Raw genomic sequence first — 23,294 nt, 5'->3', positions numbered from 1 at the left:
CAGCAAAATGACGTCATTTCAAAAAGAAAACAAGAACTTGAGTTTGGATTACCTCGCTGAATCCTTTTTTAGACAGGGACTCTCATTTCTAATTGTCCCCACAAGTGTTTCCTCCAGAACCCATTTCAATGCGGAGAAACTCACTTACAACAATTTTCTCGCCGACGTGTAATGCTTGTAATTTCCGATGTGCAGATCTGCTTAAAGAAAAGATTCACAAACAAAAATCAGTGCACTGTTCAAAATATAAAACAAAATAAAATGAAAGATAACAAAAACAAAAATACCAACGCCCGGGTCTTAGGACTTGTCACTGAATATTCCTCCTATCAGTAAAAATGCCAAACCTAAACCTAAACAGAGTCAAATCAACACCACCTCAACCTTTTCATATTCATAAACCAATATATTTTTGTGTTCGTGAAACAAAATTGAACCGTTTCCATATTAAGTAATTTGAGCTCTTAAAATGTTTTAGTTCTCTTAATTCTGCCAGTTTACCTCAACACTCATTCCATAACTTTTATTCATGTCAGGGTCCTGGGACTGGGCGACCCAGGATCCATGAGCAGTCATGTATTATATTATTATTATTATTATTATTGTTGTTGTGTATTTTGGTGTTGCTCCCCCTTCCCTGTGCTTGTGTATATGTATGTGTGGGTGGCTGAGCACTTGTTTATAGGCGGCGTCAGGCCTGGAGGGTGTGGCCCTGCAAGGGGACTGGCCACACCCGAAGCCACACACCTGCTGCTGATCGGGCCTCGTCGGGGGAGCTACTTAAGAGAGTCTTGGAGCTCCCACCGACGCGGGATCATTGCATGAGACTCCACGTTAGTCACCCTGTCTAAGTTTAGTCAGAAAGTGTATGCCTGCCATTTCTGAGTGTCCTGACAGCTGCCGTTATTGTTTCCCGCAGGGAGAGCGTGGAAGGCACGGAGAGCAGCGAGCACCGGGGGGTGCTGACACGGGAGCAGAGAGCACACGGACTATTCACGGGAGACACGACACGGGAGTCTGGGAGAACACGGGGATTTATTGTTACGTTGTTTTCACTCTGTAAATAAACACACTGCTTGAACTTTGAGCTCCGCGCCTGGGTCCTCCTCCTTCCCCACATCCCCACGGTGTGCCATGCCGCACCGTGACAGAATGATCCCGCCACTTATGGACCCAGCGGTCTCCGAGGAGAGGCTCAGGAGGGAAATTATGGACAAAGTGTACCGCATGTGTGACTTATGGTGGGAGAAGCCAGCGGAAGGTTTGCGTCGCGCCGTGGAGAGGCGGCTGCAGGAGATGCTTTTTAAATTCCCCTGGCTGGTGGACTCCCTCAATGCGGTGGTCCTGGACTTTCTACTTTCCACCCTCCACCTCCACTCTCCTCCTCAGGCTGCCCACCAGCTCGGACAGCTGGTGGATTCACTGCCTGAGACGCCGGCCCCGACGTCTACACGGAAGCGACGTTCGCGCCGCCAGCGTTCCTCACCGCAGCCACATCCACGGTCATCTCAAGAGCCGGCTGTGGTGAGTAGTACGGACAATTTTCCATTTCCCTCACCATCTGTGTTTGTGTCTGCAGTGGACGAGCTGACAGCGCAGGTAACATCACCTCGGTCAGAGGTCTTCACACCACTCGCTGCTTCACCATCTGCGGTTGTGGCGCTGTCGTCATCTCATCCGCATGCGGTCATCCCTCAGCCATCTTCTCCACCAGCGGCAGCCTCCGTTCCACTACCCACTCCAGCAGCCCTGTCCGGAGGGGGCGACCTCACACGCATCCAACGCCTGATGGACTGGGTAACTCACACCACCAACGCAAGGGCAAGAGTGGTGGGGTTAAATGCCATCGAGGCAATCCTGGAGGGAAACCCCTACCTCGGCCAGCTCAAGGGAGTTTCCGCCTGCCTTGGCACCCTGCGTAAAGCCCGGGGGGTGGTGCAAGCTCGGGAAACCTCACACGCATCGCCAGCTGAGGAGCTCAGCATGCCCGAGCAGGAGCTCGGCGAGCCGGAGGAGCCCGCACCGCCAGCTGTGGAGCTCAGCATGCCCGAGCAGGAGTTCAGCGAGCCGGAGGAGCCCGCACCGCCAGCTGAGGAGCTCAGCGAGCAGGAGGAGCCCGCACCGCCAGCTGAGGAGCTCAGCGAGCAGGAGGAGCCCGCACCGCCAGCTGAGGAGCTCAGCGAGCAGGAGGAGCCCGCACCGTCAGCTGAGGCGCTCAGCGAGCCGGAGGAGCTCAGCATGCCCGAGCAGGAGCTCAGCGAGCCGGAGGAGCCCGCACCGCCAGCTGAGGAGCTCAGCGAGCCGGAGGAGCCCGCACCGCCAGCTGAGGAGCTCAGCGAGCAGGAGGAGCCCGCACCGCCAGCTGAGGAGCTCAGCGAGCAGGAGGAGCCCGCACCGTCAGCTGAGGCGCTCAGCGAGCCGGAGGAGCTCAGCATGCCCGAGCAGGAGCTCAGCGAGCCGGAGGAGGAGCCCGCACCGCCAGCTGAGGAGCTCGGCGAGCCGGAGGAGGAGCTCTCGCTGCCAGCAGCCGAGGAGCTCGGCGAGCCGGAGGAGGAGCTCTCGCTGCCAGCAGCCGAGGAGCTCGGCGAGCCGGAGGAGGAGCTCTCGCTGCCAGCAGCCGAGGAGCTCGGCGAGCCGGAGGAGGAGCTCTCGCTGCCAGCCGCCGAGGAGGAGCTCTCGCTGCCAGCAGCCGAGGAGGAGCTCTCGCTGCCAGCAGCCGAGGAGGGACCCGCTCAGCCGGAGCCGGAGATCAGCGGACCGGAGGGACCTCCACGTCTAGCGCGGCCTCCTCGCCGTCCACGTCCGGTGCGTCCACGTCAGCGATCGGCGCGTCATGGACCTGTTGCCACGCCTCGCTGTTGCTCACCGGAGCAGCGACGTTGCCATCGGACCCGTGGCAGGCCACCAGAACCGTTCTGCCGCCACCGGACCCGTGGCAGGCCGCCGGAGGAGCAGCGCCGCCGCCACCGGACCCGTGGCAGGCCACCAGAACCGTTCTGCCGCCACCGGACCCGTGGCTGGCCGCCGGAGGAGCAGCGCCGCCGCCACCGGACCCGTGGCAGGCCCCCTGAACTGTTTTGCTGCTGCTGCCAGACCCGGGGCCGTCCGCCGGAGCTGCTACGTCACCGCCGTTGGGCTCGAGGTAGGCCCCCTGAACTCTCTTGTTGTGTTGATGGGCCGCCTGTGACTGTTTGTGGCGTCTTTTCGTTTTCTTTTTGCACCGCTGCGGGATGCGCGGTCTGACTCTGAGACTGTGGACTGGGTCGGTTTGTTGTTTTGTTGTTTTTGCTTGTTTTGGTTCTGGCCCTCCGTCCTGGTTCCCCCAGCCGCCCGCCCTGGGTTGGTTGTGCTGTTTTTTTGTTTTGGTTTTGGGGTCGTCGGGAGCCGACCCTTAGAGGGGGGGTACTGTCAGGGTCCTGGGACTGGGCGACCCAGGATCCATGAGCAGTCATGTATTATATTATTATTATTATTATTATTGTTGTTGTGTATTTTGGTGTTGCTCCCCCTTCCCTGTGCTTGTGTATATGTATGTGTGGGTGGCTGAGCACTTGTTTATAGGCGGCGTCAGGCCTGGAGGGTGTGGCCCTGCAAGGGGACTGGCCACACCCGAAGCCACACACCTGCTGCTGATCGGGCCTCGTCGGGGGAGCTACTTAAGAGAGTCTTGGAGCTCCCACCGACGCGGGATCATTGCATGAGACTCCACGTTAGTCACCCTGTCTAAGTTTAGTCAGAAAGTGTATGCCTGCCATTTCTGAGTGTCCTGACAGCTGCCGTTATTGTTTCCCGCAGGGAGAGCGTGGAAGGCACGGAGAGCAGCGAGCACCGGGGGGTGCTGACACGGGAGCAGAGAGCACACGGACTATTCACGGGAGACACGACACGGGAGTCTGGGAGAACACGGGGATTTATTGTTACGTTGTTTTCACTCTGTAAATAAACACACTGCTTGAACTTTGAGCTCCGCGCCTGGGTCCTCCTCCTTCCCCACATCCCCACGGTGTGCCATGCCGCACCGTGACAATTCAACTGCTACTTGGTCACTCAAATCTTAGCTGTTCAAATTGCCTAGAGTTCAACAAAGTCTAGATCCCCGTTATCATGAAACTTGAACGGGTGTACGATGATTTACTTACAGTAATTTAGAATCATCACTCAACCTAGCTCTACTACTGGCACTGCGTGACTTTTCTCACACTGGAAACCAGAATTTAGTACAGAACTTTAATACCTCAGGCAATCGGGGTCAAGGGCTGCCCCCCCCCCCCTTCTCTTCTTCTTTGTCCGTGTGTTCCTCCTTTTATTAAATCTCCATCACAATGATGTGGCGCTCTGAAATAAGACTCACACTGTTAATTCATCGTTTTCACTCTGCACCACTGCTCCGGCTGTTTTCTTTTCTTTTTAGTGTACAGTAAACAATTGAGTCGAGGCCTTAAGCCCCAGATATCTCGCACAGGCATCGTTTTCATAACCAAACTGCTCTGGACTCTGCTCCCCAAACCACACAAATGCCCTCTGGGCTTATTATTGTAACAGATTCTGTATTTGGAGTTGGTTGTGTGCAGCATTGAGCCTTTGTCAATAAAGCATTCTTCATTGCAGCAGCTGGAGCATTGTGTGTCACTTCTTAGTGAATTGAATCAACATTTTGATTTTGGTGCATGGGTGTGTATCAGTTTTCACTCACTCAACGAGTGCATAAGTGTTCATGTGTGTGTTTCTCTTTTTGTGTGTTGGGGTGTGTTTGCGTTCATCACCTTCCTGTTCTGTTGTTTGGGTAAACCAGCGGCCTGAAGCATGCCCTGAGGTCCTGCCCTCCTCTTTGGGTCTGTTTGCATCCGTTGTTGCAGCTGCCTGCATCTTCTCCTTGTAACTTGACTCCTTTGCTTCTGTGGCTCCTTCAGGGCTTGCTCTTACTGTTGGAGCTTTGCGTCAGGTCTGGCGAGTTCCTGCTCCAGCAAGCTTCCGCCTGATTTCAAGTCCTGTATGTGGGACTCCAAGTCTGACTGATGGGTTCAATTAGCAGCCAGCTCCTCCGGAGCCATGCTCAGTTTCTGCTCTGGTGCCTTGAGTTCTTACTGAGGACAAAAACCTCAGAGTCTTTTCCTTCCACGTCAGATCGGAGTCTATTTATGTTGTCCTTACTTTGCTCCATGGCCTTCTGTAGCTCTGCTGTTAGGCTCTTCTCAGAGGTCAGCATTCTTTTGCTCACCCTCCCTTTTCCTCCGGGCTTAATGTGCGTCTCGTCACAGCTCTGTCAGCTGAAGCTTTAGCGTTCTCCATCTCCGCTGCATGAGATTGTTTTCTGCAGCACTGTTGACATCCTCAAGTTGTTGTTATGAGTCCAGCTGGTGTGGCCTTCAGGGGTCAAAGGGTCAAAGATGGTAGCGGAGAGGGCAACGATGATAGAGGTGAGAGGAGGAGTTCAGGTCAGCTTCGGCTTTCGGCTTTCAGGGCCGTCAAAGCAGCCAGTAATCAAACAAAGGAAAAAGCAAAAACAAAACAAAAACAGGCGAACAGGAAAATGATGTTGTGTTGGCTATGTTATTCAGAGAGGGGAGAAACAACGGGGCCTCCTCTCCCCCTTTTTGTTTTTTCTCACCATATAATCAACTCATAACCCCCCAAGTTGGCAGGACAACACAGGTACGTGTTAAAATTCTTAAGATCCTGTTTAGAAACCTAAAAAGGAATTTTCTATCATTCAGTAGTCATTTGTCTTAAACAATCAACAAAAACATGTCCCAATTCGACCCTTTTAACCACTAAATTTGTCGTGTCCTCACTTAATCATCAGACCAATGTCTTTGTCTTTTGACGTTAAGTTGTTGTTTTGCAACCCAGAGAGTTTATTTGTCAGTAGTGTATAAACTATATCATTTAAAAACAGGTGTATGTTAAGTGTCGCTACTTTAACCTTGCATGTACGTGCACATGTATGTAAGCTGTTTCTTCATTGCATGTATGGGTGCGTCTGTATATGGGTTAATTTTAACTTTTTCTCAAATGAGGCATTTCTCTAACACGCACATGTGTCTGTTCCTCACACTTCTCATACCTTTCTCTGGTTGTGTGTGGTTTTATTTGTTTCAGTCATTTACCAGGAACATCTTTTCCTTTTTTCCATGTCTTCCGCCAGAGGTTAACACTGGTGAGATTCAGGGACACAGCACCCAGAGCAGTTCAGCGAGAAAAACCTGCCTAAAACTACATTCTCTCTTTTTTTTCCGGGAGGGGTGGGGACAACTCTGGTGTCCAGCCGTGAATTTTTAGCCAAAGCTTGGCCTGTCTTCTGCTGCCGTACTCAGGTTTCCAGGTTAAGAAAAAACACCTGTATGAGGACACTAAACATACATTTAGTATTCGTATAAACATAACTGCCTAAATTATTGAACTCTTGAGGAGGGTTGATTTAACTCTTTACTAACTTTAAACCCCACCAATAACAATTTCTCACTCACAAACTTCTATGTATCCATTTAAACATGCGAAGCCAGCACAAATTCACACTCATACCCCTACAGCAAAGCTTTAACATACCCACAATCCAACTCCTCCCTTAAACGGGAGAAATCACCCTGAATCAACCAACTCTATATAAAACGTCAGCCAAAGATAAACCACAAACATTTCTACACTTCTGTGTCTTCCACGCAGCACACTAGGCAGAAAAACACCGATTACTCACAGTCTATTGACTTTATACTTAACATCACAACAAAAGAAAAACCTGCTCTTTTCACAACTCTCACAGCTAAAGTCACCAACTGCAAAACCACAGAATTAAATCAATATAGTCAAAACTCTTACCCAGAGCCTCTGAAATAATAAAAAATCACCAAACACTCGGTTACTCTTTTCACTCGCTCCTTCTCACTCCCTTCTTCCTCATACAGCATACACGCTCGCTCCCGCGGACCCACTCGGCCCCGCGGGCTCACTCGGCCCCCACCTTTTTTCTCTCACAGAGACAGAGAGAGACCCTTTTCCTTTTTTTTTTTTTTTTTTTCTAGCACACATACACACACAGAATCCCAACTGAGAGAAAGAGGGAGAGAAGAGAAAAGAGTTTGTAGAGAGGAAGTTTTTAGCAGGAGTTTCAGATTTAACAGATTTATAGAACTTATTTACACACACAGGTAATTTATAATCTATATACACACGGGCCCGCATAGACGTCATATGCCAGAAGAGGTTACACCTAACTTTTTGACTAATTTAAAAGCACCTATAGCCCAGGCCTAGCCTTGCTGATCAATACACGCCTCGGGAACGCCCTCCTGATAGCGCTCGAATTCCTAAGAAAACACCATATGCCAGAACAACTTCTCTTCTCTATTTCTCTGCTGGTGTTCCTAAATTTTTCCACTAATTTAAAAGCATCTTTCAGCCCAGAGCCTCGCTCTTGCTGATCAATTACACGTCTCAAGTACGCCGCCTTGAAAACGGCCAGATTACTAAATTCTAATAACTTTAAAACTACTTCCCCGCCAGGAAAACACGGAGCTCCACCAGCCACGTGACACATCCCAGATCACGCTTTTGGCTTTACTTAAAGCTCAGTGTGCCCAACGTTAGATAGGACGCAGCCAGGTCTGACCTTCTCAATCAATCTGGCGCAGTAAAGAAAGCGATCTCCGTCGATCACTTCGATTCTTCGGGGTGCTCGACCTCCCCCGGCAATCCAACCGAGCAAAAAGCCTAGCCACGCGTCCGCGATTAGGAGTCGCCGCCACGGCGCTGAGCGGCTGCGCCCTTAGGGGACCTGGTCCCCAGTCCTAAACAGGTTTACTCAATATATTATAAGCGTCACTGTGAGGTCGCCGCCTCCAGTTCAATTATCTGACGCCCAAGACCCAGTCTCTGCTACCCAATTAAAACCAAATGCCCTACACTACCTGCTGATCTGGCTGGCACCCAGTCAACTTTCCTTTAAACTCTTTAAACCGTATTAACTTAAACACATAACCTCTTAACTCAAAATTCACCCCCAAAATAAACAACAATGAATTTAATCAGACCAATATGCCCTATTTTAAAACTAATTACTCAAGATCACTATGGACCAACGCCAGAAGCCTATACTGAGTGAATATTATTTAATTCAATTTAGTTTTAACTTCCAATATAGCGCCTTTGGATAAACATCAACAGGTGGCACTACTCACCTTTCTTATTCCGCCTGGCGTCACTCAGATAAGCTGCTGGCCTTCGCCCCTTTGTCACCTCAACGACCTTAAAAAAATGACTTTTTTAGAAGAAAAAAACCCACAAATATATATATATATATACGTAATAGAATTTTTCTTCACACATGTATTGTTGTGCTGAATGTTTTTCAGTACATGTGAACACACACACACACACACACACTGTGGTTTCGAATGTTTTAATTCAGTTACAGACTAAGAATAAGTTCATGCATGCACTGTGTATTGTGTGGCCTAACAAAAGGCTTCATGGCAAGAAATTAAAAACGTGCTGAATTTACTTTGCACATGCAACACTGTATTTTACAGAAGTGACCCGACAGGTAACACAGGTGACTGCTTAGAGATCTTTAAATGATAAACATGCACTTTGGAGGAGCTGGGACAAAGAAAGATGCAAATCCGGTGGTTTTAGGGCAAAATCAGGTGAGTTTGTAGCCTTGTGGTGGAGGCTATGTGAAATCGTCTGTAGTGCTTATGATCACCTTTTGGAATCACTTGTTTACCACCAAGTCATTTTAGGCAATATATGGTTTGGTATAGGTGAAGGAGAACCTTTTTATACCTTTGATTTTATTATTTGTGCCTTTAATTAATTGACGGGATCAATAACTCCACATTTAAACTGACACTTGAGAAGCGGACCTGGAACGCATTAAAGCGTACAGCGTGACCCTGTGTGGCCTGTCTGGGTCAGATATGGTATTTCTAGGTTTGGTCTTTCGAGCTAGACGTTTTATGGATGAGCCAGTTGACACAATCTGAACCCATCACCACTGGATCTAAAATCTGGGTTTTGGTTGTTCGGGTCCAGTTATGAAGAGGACTACGCTGCATTAGTCGAAAGAAATCCGGATGTTTTACTAAGAAAACAAATCATGTAGCATGTGAGCTATTCTGACGTATTAAATAAAGTTTCTTCTTCTATGCTTGTCTTCCTGTGTTTGAAGGTTAGTGAGTATGTTTGTATCTGTAATCTGAGTTCTGATAACACCTGCTGCTTTCTTTGTTAGCTCGTATAAAAGGGTCATTTCATATGAAATGAGTGAAATCTGAGAAAGGTTACCACCTGACTCCCACAGAATCACCTGATTTTTTTATTTTTATTTTTATTTTTTTTAAGCATACAATAACTTCAGTATGTTTAATGAGCCATGCAAAATTTTACTTTCCTGCCCTTGATGTATAAAGACTTTAGCACAGAATTTAATAATTTAATGTGTTATTTCCAATGGTTTTCTAACCCCCAGTAAATTCACAGCTGTAGGAGATAGCTGTGTGACATTTGTTATAAACAAGCTTCAAAACCTAAAGCCAACATCTTCAGAACAGTTTTTTTTTTCTCTTGGCAGTAACTCGATCGCTAATCATTAAAGGCCTCCCACGGTAAGATAGAGGGATCGTGTGTATTAAAAGAACGACTAGATAGATGTTTAACACTACTGCATGATGTGAAAACACTGATTGCTGGACTATGTTGTCACTGGTGGGGATGGTGTTGCATATAAATATGATGTATATCAGTTTCAGTAGTTTAGTAACTGTGACATAGAGTAGCAGAAGCAAGCACTGTTACCCTGCATGTTTTATTTGTTTTCTGAAAATGTATGTGATAAAAGATAAAAAGATGGATTTTGATGAAAACTTTGAAGGGTCATATCACTATTTTTAATAGAGGTTAAACTGCATCTAGCCCTGTTCACAAGTGCTGGGGGGAAAGTGCTATAGTTTAAAAATCAGCTGATTCTGATGGGGCCAGGTGGGAGTCTGTTACAGATTTCATGTGGAGTGACATCCCTGTCACAGGTAAATTTTTAGTTAAACTAGACTGCAGAGCAAGACCTAAATAATTGTGAGAGACATCTGTTAGATCAAAATAGGGAGGCCAGATGCCAACAAGTTTAAATGTGGGGCAAAAGCTGCACTTCTGTGAGATAGTGGGGCACGTGGACGATGCTGACAGGTTCAGTTACTGTGTACAGGCCCAATATATTGTATCTCCACTTCTTTTGCTTAGGAAATGCTGCAGGTTTATGAGAAAGTTTGTGTATTCTTAAAGTCTTTATGTAGAGCTGCTGCTCTCACTGGTTTATCCATAGATGGCAAAGCTTTTTTGAGTCACAATCAACAATAACACACACACACACACACACACAGACACACACGTCACTCCCCACCATATTTTCCTCTCTGTGCAAAACTGAAAAATAGCACAAAAAAAAGTGTCTCTTTCTCAGAAAATACCTCTGCTTCATTTTCTTCGTGGTCTTTTCCACTATATTCAAAATTTGCAGAGCTTGTAAGTGTCCCTGAAAGGTAAGATGTTAGTCAGTCAAGAACTAGTACAGATGTGGGAATTACAAATGCTGTGCAGTGATGTTTATCCTAGACATAGATCATAGACTTTTCCTTTGTGAAAGCTTCATTTGGTTTCAGGGATGAACAGAATTGGAAGTGCAAGAATGGTGCAGGGTGCCTTTGAAAAGACTTTAATGTAATAGGCTGTATTTAAGGGTCCAATGACAAGAATGCTATATCACACACACATTCCAGGCTATCATTGAGTCAAACAATTCATTTATTTAAAACTTGTTCAAACAGTGAAACATCAGAGGAACAGTGTAACACGATATATCTGTGAACTGTAGAAACATGTTGATCATGTAAGGTTTTTTGCTCTTTTTTTTTTAAGAAATCCTACATAACCTAGCATAGAGACTCATTAGCTCAATATTGAGTATTCACTTATAGCACTTCCTATTTTCTCTCCCGATGTTTGATTATACCCATTTACTTTAAAACCATTTGTGAGTTTATAAAGTTATCATATATTATATAATCATAAATACGAATATAAATATGAAAACCACATATTTCATCTTCTGAGGAAAAACTGTCAAACTTGTGCTGTATGTACAAATTTTAAACAACCCCAAAAATACAAACTAGCCAGCCTTACATAATTTCCCCCCCCAAAAAACAAAACAAAAAGCAACATGAAGGACAGATAGGGGTGAAGCCGATCCCAATTTCCTGCTAAATCACACATAACTGCATGCAAGTTTGGCAGTGTTATTTATCTGCGACTGATTATGGCAGGCGCCAGTTAGGCTTTGCTGGTGATCTGCTAATCCAGACCCAAAACAAAAGAGGACGAAGGTTCATCACTGCGTTTCCTTGTTTTCGTTTTTGCTTCCTCCCAACCATCGTGCCAGCGCTAAAACACCCACACCCGCAGCCGCAGCCAAGCCTGCATACATGGCGACCTCTCCTGCCTTACGCACCTGCAAGGAAAACATACATCATTGCAGCTAACGTGATTTATTTTTTTTGTTGAAATTTATAAAGTAGCAAAAAAAATTTAAATCCCCAACACTGCCCAACTTTTAAAAAAAAAATAACTATTTGAACTTTTAAAAGATTTTGGGCGGATTGGGTTTCAGTGAAAACATCTTCTAATTAAAAGATCATGACATTTATTTGTTCTTAGTGTCTGAAAGAAGCATTCCTGAAACAACACATCAGTGTTTATACTTAATGTACAAAGTTTGGAATAGGAGAAATCAAGTGGATGCAGAACTTGATTCAGTAAGAGCAGCTGACGCTCCTACTGAGCTTCACCTGCACTGGGAGCAGTTTAGAGTTTCACTTTCACTGCCTGTTAAGTTTCATTTTGACTCAGAGCCTTGTTCAGAAAAGGTAATGGGTGGACTTCAATGCACTTTAAGCAAATTCAACTAATCTTTGAAGGCTTTGTCTGTTTAGTTTCCAGGATCAGATACAATTTCACAATTTACACGTTTACTCACTGATGCTTAGATTTAAATATTAACTAAAGGTTGTAAAATCAGCGTACACAGACCTGCCCTGCCATGTCCCAGGCCCCAAAAGTTTCCTCTTATCACTGTATGCAGCACGTTGACTCCACTGATATCATTCCGCCCTTTAAAAGCCCTTCCCACTGTTACCTCACTCTTTAGTTTCTTACATAATCCTTTACCTTGTTAAATATGTGGTGACATTTTGATGTTTCGGTGTTGTATGAAGCTGGAAAGCCTCTTGTACCCTGCTTTGAATCCCTAACAGACAAATAAATTAACTGATATTTAATTACAGCTAATTGCAACTGATTGAGCCATTCATCATTTAGAAGATGGCAAACCTCCAGAGCAAACAGGAGGGGTGGAGCAAGCAATGTTTGGTATGAGAGATAATTTCCCAGCTGGTGTCACAGAAGAATGAAAGGATTCAAAGTTATAGCTATGAATGAATCTTTAATCCCCATGTTTGTTTTAACCCTGGAGAACCCATGGGGTCAAATTTGACCCCATGGTTTCCCTAGTAAACCAGTGGGGTTGGCTCTGACCCCATGGGTTCTCCATGGTTAAGAAATGAACTATTTCTTCTGTAAATTTGTTCTGGCTTTTTCTGCTATTTTTTCCTTCTTCACTGAAGATTTCTATTGTTTGAAACTTACACCGCCCAGCCTCCGCCACCGCCTGTGTGTCAGTGCTTTGTCTCACTTTGTGTTTTTATAGTGACACAAAGGATTGACGTGGTTGGGCCTACCTGCCGGGACTCCGCCTTGCCGTAGCGCAGCTCATTGACAAAATGCTCGCAGTTTCTCCTGACGACGCAGTACGGCAGCACCTGGCCCACCAGCCTGCGGGCCTCCCTCACAATGTCACCAGGCGAGTGCGGCTCGTACTTCTTGTCCAGACTGTTGCTGATTTTCCACTCGTCAGTTCCCACCACGTCCCACAGCCCATCTTTCTTCACCAATGCCTTCTCAGTTATGACAGACATCACGCTGCTGGAGCCGGCATCCGGGACCTCAGCTGGGGACAAAACCCACTCAGTTTACATGCTGAATATTGCAAGAGTTTGTGTTTTGAGTTGGCTGTACCCCAACAAATAATTTACATTCTGTTCTGTCCTGAAAACCCACATCACAGAATCTGCATGTGGCCTCTCAGATAAGCTGCCTTTTGTTTTCAGTGATGGGGTTTGGGGGAAGGAGTCCAGACAGTGTGTGTGTGTATATGTGTGTGGAGGGACTCACAGGGTGGTGCCAAGTGAACAACGAAGCCATCGCCAATGTACACAGCCCAGTGCTGGTAAGAGCCACGAAAGATCTCGATTAAATCCCCAAGCTCTGGCTTTTCGTCATACTTGGATTAGAAGAGAGGGGAAAAATGTTTGAATTTCCAAAAGAGTGTGTTTCTCAATAATTGCAGCACGTTTGACCCGATCACGCTGACTCGCTTTAAATAGAAATCAGCTTGATGTAATAAACAGCTCTGAGGCTATAAATGCCATCACATTCTTTTACTAACCAGTGTTGGGGCCATGTCAGCCTGTCTTTGGTCTGCGAACTTCCGATTTGTTGGACTTCCTGACGACTTTCAGCTGTAGGGATTAAAGATAAATAAATAAATAAAAGTACACATCAGATTTAAGCACACCACGTGATACATAATGAAAGTAAAAGACCGATAAATCTAATAACACTTTAAATATCTGTATGTTTTTGCACACCAAACCGGGCTAGATCCTTCCTGAGCTGAACAGCGCCCCTCTTAAAAACAGCTGCAGGATTGTTGATCTTCCTAATAAACTGGCACATTAGCATAACCTCTGCATAACCTCTTTCGTGGAAATAAACGCCAAAGAAGCGAATGTTAGAGAAAAGCTCGCACTTTTAGAGACTTATATATCAAAATAAGTCACAAAGAGTGTTTAAAAATCGCACACGAAGAAGATTAGCCAGAATTGGTCCGTGTTTGCATCACCCAAAAGCCGTGAGGTAACACCATCATTCACGCGACCCTCAGCTGTGGGAGGTCTTTGATCGGGTTAATTCCTTACCTGCAGCGACCAGACTCTTCTTCTCCTTCTTCTGTTCTTATTGCGGTTGTCAAAACGATCTCGAACCCTTTCGTTTTGAAATGAGAGACGTCGCCGACGCAAACATCAAAAGCTCACTCGCGAGCGATCAGCTGATTCGTGCGCGTGCTCAGTGCCCTTCAAAATAAACGCGTGGCAGTATTTTATTTGTCTTTTTTAAGCGTCAGGTGATTTTTAAGATGACTTTTAAGATGACTGATTGTTTAAGCAAGGTGCAAGAATATTACAAGAAAACGCGTGAATATTTAATGATGTGATAAAATTAAGTGTGAAGGAATCAAGAGTCTGCTTTTGTTTCAGCTACAAATACCTACACTTTTTATTTTCTTTCTTTCATAAATGTGTGATTTTATCATGGGTAAATTTCATTTAAAATATTTAATTTATGTATAATTTATTCGCATTTATTTTGTTATTATTTATTTTTGTTAATATTATTTTTATTTTACCTTTTTTGGTCCGGCAGGTGCTTGACTTTAAAGTCTAATTTCAACAAATAACGACATTTTCTTTCTCTTAAATCGCCGGTTTATTATCCGCCACCCCCTCTCTTTCTTCTTTCCGTGATCAGTTATGATGGCCACGCGCAGAACAACACGCAACTCAACCTTTAGAACCCCCAACACTTTCGGTTTAAATATAACTGAGAACTAAATCTTCACGAGGATTTTTTTATTGCGTGACGACGTGACGACGTATGCTTGTTTGCTTCAGTAGGAAGTCAAAAATTGCTGGAGTTTATATTTGTACAGTTTAAATGTGGGGTGTCAAACAAGGGGATAGATCCGGCCCTTCTAAAGGTCCAGCCTGGCCCACTGGATGTCTTTACAATAAGCTTGGAGTTCTTGATGTGCTGATGGCAGGATTGTTAAACAGAAGGGAACTGTAGATATGTTTGAATGCTGTTTTTTCTTAATTAACACTGTCCATGTAAAGCCTGTCTGTCTTGTGAGCTGCAGATGGTGACATCCTTGTAATGACAGCAGACTAAAGTGAGAGTGGAAAAAAAAATGGTGAAATTATATATGTTTTTCTTGCCATGTTTCATGTTATTCATCATCTGATGGTCATTAAATGAGAAAAATGAGCAGATTTTTAATGGTTTTAGCTGTTTTTAAATGTTACTCTTTCAAAATGTATCCTTCGCATTTCAAAAAAAATTAGTCATGTATTTGTGTCTTGATGCATGCTCAGTCATCCAGGTAGGTAAACCCCAAAAGGTTGATTCTGTTCATCTGAATGTAGCGTTTTCAATGGGAGAAACGTTTCATCACTCATCCGAGTGACTTCTGCAGTCTCAGCTGACTGCAGGTCACAGCCATTGATCAATGGTCAGACCATTAAACAGTGGTTGCTGATCAATGGTCATGACAGTTTGCATATTAATAATAAAGGAACTGACCTCACAGCCCACTGTTCGTCAGTGGTGCTAGTTGTGCTGTTTTCTCCATTTATGGATAATGTCTCTCAACGTGGTTCACTGCAGTCCCAAAGCTTTAAAATGGCTCTTAACCGGTTCCAGACTGATAGATGTCACTGACTGCTTCTCACACGTTCATAGGTTTCTTTAGATGGTGGGATGATGTGCTGCTTTTTGAAAGGAGCAATTACTTTTTCGCAGAGGGCCAAGTAGACTTTTTATGCCATTAAATCAAATCTTAATTTCCAAACTGCATTTTGAATTAATTTGGGTACTTATTTATTATTTAATATCAAAATTTATTGGATGATCCACAACATTTATGCCCATATGCAAAAAGAAATTAGGAAGGGAGCAAATACATTTTCACTGCACTGCCTGTCACCCTGTGAAAACTTTGGCTGCATCACGAAACTCTTTTTTATTTATTTTAACTACAAAAATCATCCTTATTCAATATAATTTTCTCCCCTGATGAACTTCACCCCACCTGGAGTGGCCTGTATTAAATTTAAATTCAACATGAATTGAAAACCAGGATCATAGAAGTCATCTAAATAAGTGGAATGACAGGGAATGAAATTTAAAAGTAGCAATGATGCTCCTATAGGTTGATAATCCGAATATCAGCAAATAGGAAAACATTAACTGCTGGCAGCGGCTGATGTTGACTAATGTGTTTGTAATGAATATTTCACTGTATATTCGGCACAACTGGAGAATAAATACCACAATTTTTTCTCAGTTTTGTATTATTATTATTATTATTATCATTTTAAATATCTCTGCTTAAAAGCTTGTATTCCATTAGTAAAGTTAGATCATTAAGTCAGTACTGAAACACATAATAAAGGACACAGAATTAATATGTATCATTTTAAAAGTTAATGTTATTAATTTGTTGTTGTTGTTGTTGTTGTTGTTGTTTTACCTAAAATATAATTATTAATTTACAAAAACTACGTACTATGATGATGAACTTTTCCTTCATTTTTTTCTCTCCCATGTCCCTTGCGGGGCTCCGTAACGTACTATGTAATAATCAGGCGAGCTAATTTGATTTTTCTTTGCTTTATCTCTGTCGAGTAGAAAGCAGCAGTAGCAGAAATAGACATGACCACTGGGTGTCGCCAAAGACTTCCGCGGTCCGCTTGACGTTTCCTTTTTCTAACAGCGAAGAACTCCCAACTTCCGGCTTCGGAGCGCCCTTTCGTTGTATTTTGTCCTGAAATTTGGTTGCGAAGGCAACAAAAAAGCTGCCATAATCGCTCAAGTCGAAGCCCCACGGCCGAGAGGTGGATTCGCTGTGATGTTTTGATGTTTACCGACCGAGCGATGTCTGTGGTGTTTGACGGGAGCCCGCTGAAAGCGATGCAGAGCTCACACACTCACACACCGCAGACTGCCCTGAGGTGAGTGGCAGATATGACACAAGAAGTGCATCCGCAAGATTAAGTCCCACAGCACACGTCTCCTGCTCGGGGTTAACTGTATGAAGAGCAGTGGGGCATACATTTATATTTCTGTGCATGATTAAAGTTAGTGCTTTAATCCTAGAGTGCATGCTTTCACCTTAAAGAAGACAAAACACAGTAAACACCTAAATTTGATTTGATCACTTTGATTAGTTTAAAGTCGTATCAAGCTTATGTTTTTACTTATCAGTGAAATAACAAGATATTTTTCATTACGAATACTTTCTGTGCGAGGTTAAAAAAAAAGATTACTTCACTGGATCAAAATTAATCTGCTGCTTTTCTAGTAATAGTTAAGTGTTTTTTCCTTGATGTGACAACAGTTCTTTGGCTGTCTTTTCTTTTAAATGACTAATCGATTAATTAATTGATGAAATAATTATCAGAAGAGTTATGATCAATATAACCTCAACAAGGGCTCAGATTGGGCCATATAAGCTTGAATGGTTCACATATAGTTAAAATGGGACCACAGTCTAAAGTATGTTGGATGGCACGTGACTGATACTTGGCCAACTAATGTTGTTAACGCTGTAAACCTGGACACTTCTTGGTTTCATTATATTTATTAAATTCTACTTTTAGGACAAAGAGAATACTAACAAATTAAAGATAGAAATTATTGTTATTTTGATCATCACATAATCAATATTATTTTAAACATTTAAAAAAAAATCCAGATTTAGAATCTCGATTTTTAATCTAGAGCTCATAAAATAACAAGTGAATGCCTACAAAAGCCCAAACTGACGACCATCAACTAATAGTTTTGTTTGACTTGAACATAATTTGTTCATAATGTTATAAAACAAAGAACAGCAGGACATACTGGCATTTCTTCAGTGTTGTCATTGGTCAGTTCTCCACACGTAGTTGAGCTTAAATCAAAAGCCCAAGCTTCTACATTTTAATAATAACACCAAACAGTTACTTGCTAGCTTTGCCACTTGTAGTTCTTATCTATGTTGTGGAAGGAAGTTTTGTCACAGGATGTCACTTTTGGTTCTGTAAGGCCTTAATGGGTGTTGTTCACAACTTCTTCATATATTCACACAGAATATGTTAGCAGTGATGTATTCTTAGATCATTATGGCCGTCCTTATCATTTTTAGCTTGTTGGTGAGACACCACTCACTTTCCTCATGTCTACTTTCTCCTTCTCTAGTACCCAGGAACTGTCTCAGGAGATCAAGTCCTTCATCAGTGGCGTTGACACCGTTCAGGGCCGGAAGCTTAGCGTCCGAGAACATGCTCGATGCGCTGTGCGCCTGCTGCGCTCAGTCCCGGCCTGTCGTGGGGCGGTCTTGGAGCATCTGCGAGGCGTGTACGATGAGCATGTGTCCGCCTTCCTGCACAACCTAGAGACGGAGAGTAATGCCAGCACTGGGGTCAGCTCCAACCTGGAGGACATTATACAGGTGTGACTACAAAAATACACCATCATAAAATAAATATGCACATATTGAAGCTAAAAAAGATTTTTAAAGGTAAATTTGTTTTATTATTTCTTTTGTCTGTAGGAGATTCACGCCGTGCTGTCAGAGTTCATCCGTCTCAACCCCCGAGCCTGGGCCCCTCTAGTGTCCACCTGGGCTGTGGATTTACTGGGCCAGCTGAGCAGCAAGCATGCTGGGCGCCGTGTCGCCCCCCACTCCTCCAGCCTCAACGAGCTGCTTCAGCTCTGGATGTCTTGTGCTGCCACTCGATCTCTCATGGAAGCCTACTCTCAGTGTCTGGCTGCAATGCTGGCCTGGTGCCCCGATGCCTGTGTCGATGCTCTTTTGGACACTTCAGTTCAGCACTCCCCTCATTTTGACTGGGTGGTGGCTCACATTGGGTCTGCCTTCCCCGGTACCATCATCAGCCGAGTGATGGCATGTGGACTGAAGGACTTCTGCTCTCATGGTGCTAAGGACCAAGGGCTGCTTGTAATGGGAGTGGATAAAGGCAGCAGAGTGCCAAAGATCGGCTCAGTGGTGGGAATCCTTGGACACCTCGCCGCTCACCACTCCGACAGCATCCGGAAAGAGCTGCTGAGGATGTTCCAGGAGAGTCTCAATCCGTCGAGCCCTCTATCTCCAACCTCATCTTCAACATCCTGGGAAAGCTCCCCTCAGCTTCGTCGTGCTGCGGTGCCGTTTCTCCTGCAGCTGGCAGCAATGTCCCCAAACCTTTTTGGTCCTGTGTCTGCAGAGCTCGTCGAGTTGTTGCGCCCCCCTGTCCTGCTCCAGCTACAGGCCGTGCTGCAGGGCCTCCCCAGAGAGGAACTGGATAACATGCTGGGCCTGGTTGTGCATCTCATTAGCCAGAGCCCTTCGGGAGGGGCCCGGGTACTCAGATTTCTGGCAGACACTGCGACCCCAGCTTCAGTCATTATCTCAGGCCCAACTCCCTCACCTCACGAAGGAGTCCGAGAAGGTTGCGACCGCCTCCTGCAGATGCTGCTCCTGCATCTCCACAAGTTAGTATTCAACCGCACTGATGGAGTTGAGGTCAACCCCCATCACTCTGCTTCCTCACAGCCCCAGAGGGTCATCCCGTTCTTGGAGGAGCTGCAGTCTCACATTGGTCAGCTGTGTGCTGAGACGCTGCGACTGGAGAGGAAGCGTCATCTCTGGCTGCACCAGCTGCTATGTCTGCTCTCAGTTTATGGGGGTCCCAGCACAGCAACTGAGGCCCTCTGCCAGCTGCTCACTCAGGCCCGCAATCCAGAGGAGTTGGCTCTGGCCTGGCAGCTCCACACCACGCTCTCCTCTTGCATGGCAGGCCTCATTCCTGCTGCCATTGCACGTAGCGTGGCGCAGATCCACACGCACACTCTGGGGCCTCGGCAGCTTAGGCAGCTGCTGCTCAACCTGGCTGCAGCCATCCAGAGTCAGGACGAGGAGAGAAGAGGAGCAACAGGTGCTCAGTCCTCCATGGTGGTCCAGGTGGGCTCGGCGGTCTCAGGACACCTCCATGATTTCTGCCCACTTCTTCTCCACGGTGACCCAGCTGTATCTCACGCTGCAGTACGCCTCCTGTCCTGCAGCCCGCTCCCTCGCACCTGCTCCCCAGCACAGCTGCTCCAACTCTCTCGCGCTGCCGTCACTCATTTCTTCCAGGCTCTGCGAAGGAGAGGAGAAGGAGGGAAGGCAGGGAGAGATGGAGGGCAGGCAGGTGAAGCAGTGAACTGCTCCGTTCTTCTACTGTCCCGTTTTGCCGCATACTCTCCTCTTACGCTCAAATCAGTGCTTCAGCAGCTGGTTGAAGGAGCGCTACATAAAGGCAACACTGACCTATTTGGAGGGCAGATCGCAGACATGTCTGGCGCCCCTGTGCCTTCCCCATCTGTGTCGCCTGATGTTGGAGCCTCTTTGCTGGACGTCAACTGTCGGTTTGGTACCACCGTTAATTTTTCAAGTAGTGTGTGGTCTGTGTTTCACGCAGGTGTGATTGGCAAGGGACTAAAGGCTCGCACCATCATACAGCTGCCTGATCCATCCTTAGTCATACAGGTGAGTGTTTAAAGATTGCAGAGCAGTTAAAACTATAAATAGACTAAGGAAGTGGGGTTTTTTTTATGTATTTTTACTGTAAGTTGTGCATAAAAATTATTCGTCCATGTGACTCCTATGAAATGTTCAAACAGAGGAAATAAATCTGTAATAATGTGCATGTTTTCGTCCTCTTTTCTCTGTAGAACATTCAGATTCTGCTGGCAGTTATTGTCAAGTGTTGCAGCTCCTCCGGTCTGAACGGCTCACGATCACCGTCTGACCCCGATGAGCCGCCACCCATCAACGCGGAGGCAGCCAAGGTTGTTGCAGTCACAATAGTGGAAAACGTCTGTCCCGACGTGGCCAATAGCGAGTTATCCTGGCCTCCAGAAGAGCACGCCCGCACCACAGTGGAGAGAGACATCCACATTCGGCGCTGCTTTGAGGCCCACCCTGTGCTCTTCCCTCTGCTTCAGGTCGTTGCGGCTGGACGACCGGCTCTCTGCTACTGCTCAGCGGTGCTCCGAGGCCTCCTGGCCACTCTGTTGGCCCACTGGGAGGCATCTCGCGAGGCATCATCCACAGACTCCCCATGGCACCTCCAGGCTTCCTGCCTCTTGGTGTCCTGCATGGGAGAAGGCCAGCTCCTGCCACCCGTCCTGGCCAACGTCCACGAAGCTTTCCCTCACCTGACTCCCTTCGAGGTGAGGCTGCTGCTGCTGGCTGTGTGGGAGTACGTAAGGGGGAATGGGCCCATGCCCCAGAAGTTTGTCTTCAGCTCGGAGAAGGGCATGTTCTGCAGAGATTTCTCACGGGACGGCGACGTAGCAAGATACGTGGCGCCGATCCACAGCGTGCTACATAAAAACATTGACAGACTGGGGCACCTGTGCTGGCGATTCCAGCTCTGAGGAGTGACGGGGAATAAATAGACTGTAAAATGGAGGGATTACTGTGTTACGGTCCAAGAGCGGACCCCAGAGTTTCAGTCACTGTAGTTCACTACCATATCAGTAGAGGCTTGTGCGCGTGCATACCTTTTTGTACCGTTTTTAGACTTGATACATTTCTAATTGGTGAGAAACACAAATGGCACATGTGTACATAGTGTGCATACAGAATCTGGGATGTAATGTGTTTTAATGTGTCATTTTGGTTCCAAAAATACATTAACTGCTAAATCATTTACAGACTGTTTTGTATAATTTTCACATTGTTTGTGTTCTATAATGGAAACACAACTTTGCTTTCTTGTTGTGTACATGACCTCTTCTTTCAGCTACTTTTCAAAAAATAAACCTTTTGTTCCAGAATTTGACTTAACTTGAGGGTTCCTCGTTGTTGTGATCGTCAGAAAGTTGTATTATTAACAGTTTACAGGCTCTTTTTGTGTTTGAGCTTCGCTAATTTTGATTAAATGTTAAAACAAAAAAAATAACTTGCAAAGAAAGGTTAAGACACTCTAAATAAGGTAAAACAAAAAGACGATTATCAAATCATCAATCCTGGACTTTACAATAGTCTTAAAGTTGTCTTTGAATAACTTTGATTCTACAATTTACAGATAATCTGTATTTCACAAAAAAGAAAAGGTGGATGAAGTGGAGGTAGTCAGTGGAAGCTAGCCATAATATATATGTGTGTGTGTGTGTGTGTGTGTGTGTGTGTGTGTGTGTGTGTGTGTGTGTGTGTGTGTGTGTGAGAATGGGAGGGAGACAGGTGGAGTGATCAAGGTGGATGAGTTTAAACACCTGGGCTAAACCATCCAAAGCAATGGGCAGTGCACAAGAGAAGAAAAGACAGATTTGTGGCAGAAGGATGACAGAAAGAGTGAAAGGGAAAGTTTACAAGATGGTAGTGAGATCGCAAAAAAGACAGAGGAGGTGGAGCTGGAGGTGGTAGATGATAAGATTTCCATGAGGGGTGATCAGGATGGACAAAATTAGAAGTGAGTAGATCAGAGGAACAGCTCTATGGAGATTAAAAGGGTGAGATAGTTTGTCGCAGAGGGAATGTATTGAGCAAAGGAAGTTAAAGATAGAGACCATAGTGAAGGTTCATGGATGTAGGGAAGGATTACATGCTGAGGATGGAGGCTGATAATCTGTGGCGATCCCGAAAGGGAGCAGCCGATAGAAGAAAAACCGGACCACTGACATGAGGTCCAGAGGGGAAAACACGCCTAAATCATACTGCGGTCAAGTGAGCCCTCACTTACGAAGTCGCAGTCAAGCTAGCCGCCCCGCCAGCCGCACCTAAAATGTTGTTGCACTACTCTTACGCATATTACGGTATAGGTGCCGACTGGCTTAGAAACACAGTGTTTTCTGTCCTGACACTATTTTACTTCACAATCCACTCCCAGTTTTGGTTAATCTCCACTTTCACCCCTGTGATCCACAGCCCAAATTACTGTATGATTCAGAGAAAATTAACAATAAAATTTACCCAATTTACTCAACTATACTTTTAATGTCCTCATCTTTGAGCTCAGATTACAGGAAAACTGTAAGAGGTGACGCAGATATCTCACTGGATTCTGACTCTAGGCTGTCTCCACTCTGCATGCTGTGATCCACAGCCAAAATTACTGTACAGTTTTTGAGAAAATTGATAGTAAAATCTTCCCATTTTGCTTTACTGTACTCTACATATTGACATCTTTGATCTCCGATTACAGGAAAACTGTAAGAGGTGACGCAGATATTTCACTGGATTATGAATCTAGGCCATCTCCACTCTTCACCCTGTGATCCACAGCCAAAATTACTGTACGGATTTTGAGAAAATTGATAGT

General features: G+C 45.4%; 2 protein-coding genes across 5 annotated transcripts; one reads left to right on the top strand and one right to left on the bottom strand.

Moving 5' to 3' along the window:
* Nucleotides 1–10,776: 10,776 nt before the first annotated feature.
* LOC113007095 (HRAS-like suppressor 3) lies at nt 10,777–14,248 on the bottom strand. 4 transcript variants are annotated; one of them, XM_026143496.1, is made up of 5 exons: nt 14,085–14,248; nt 13,553–13,625; nt 13,279–13,387; nt 12,786–13,054; nt 10,777–11,500 (listed from the first exon to the last, which is right to left on the bottom strand). In XM_026143496.1, the coding sequence occupies exons 2-5, from the start codon at nt 13,565–13,567 to the stop codon at nt 11,381–11,383; spliced, it is 513 nt and encodes a 170-aa protein (XP_025999281.1). In that variant the 5' UTR covers nt 13,568–13,625; nt 14,085–14,248; the 3' UTR covers nt 10,777–11,380. The 4 variants fall into 4 exon arrangements, with proteins under 4 accessions (XP_025999281.1, XP_025999300.1, XP_025999291.1 ...); XM_026143515.1 differs by lacking the exon at nt 14,085–14,248 and adding an exon at nt 14,009–14,072; XM_026143506.1 differs by lacking the exon at nt 14,085–14,248 and adding an exon at nt 13,969–14,035.
* Nucleotides 14,249–16,584: 2,336 nt separating this feature from the next.
* On the top strand, nt 16,585–21,815 carry LOC113007087 (integrator complex subunit 5-like). The gene is made up of 4 exons (XM_026143485.1): nt 16,585–16,955; nt 18,184–18,436; nt 18,539–20,515; nt 20,701–21,815. The coding sequence occupies exons 1-4, from the start codon at nt 16,861–16,863 to the stop codon at nt 21,406–21,408; spliced, it is 3,033 nt and encodes a 1,010-aa protein (XP_025999270.1). The 5' UTR covers nt 16,585–16,860; the 3' UTR covers nt 21,409–21,815.
* Nucleotides 21,816–23,294: the final 1,479 nt, after the last annotated feature.

Source organism: Astatotilapia calliptera, chromosome 2 (genome assembly GCF_900246225.1).
Source record: "Astatotilapia calliptera chromosome 2, fAstCal1.2, whole genome shotgun sequence".
Lineage (NCBI taxonomy): Eukaryota > Metazoa > Chordata > Actinopteri > Cichliformes > Cichlidae > Astatotilapia > Astatotilapia calliptera.
The sequence above is the reverse complement of the archived record's forward strand: the minus strand, read 5'-3'. Positions and strand labels throughout refer to the sequence as shown.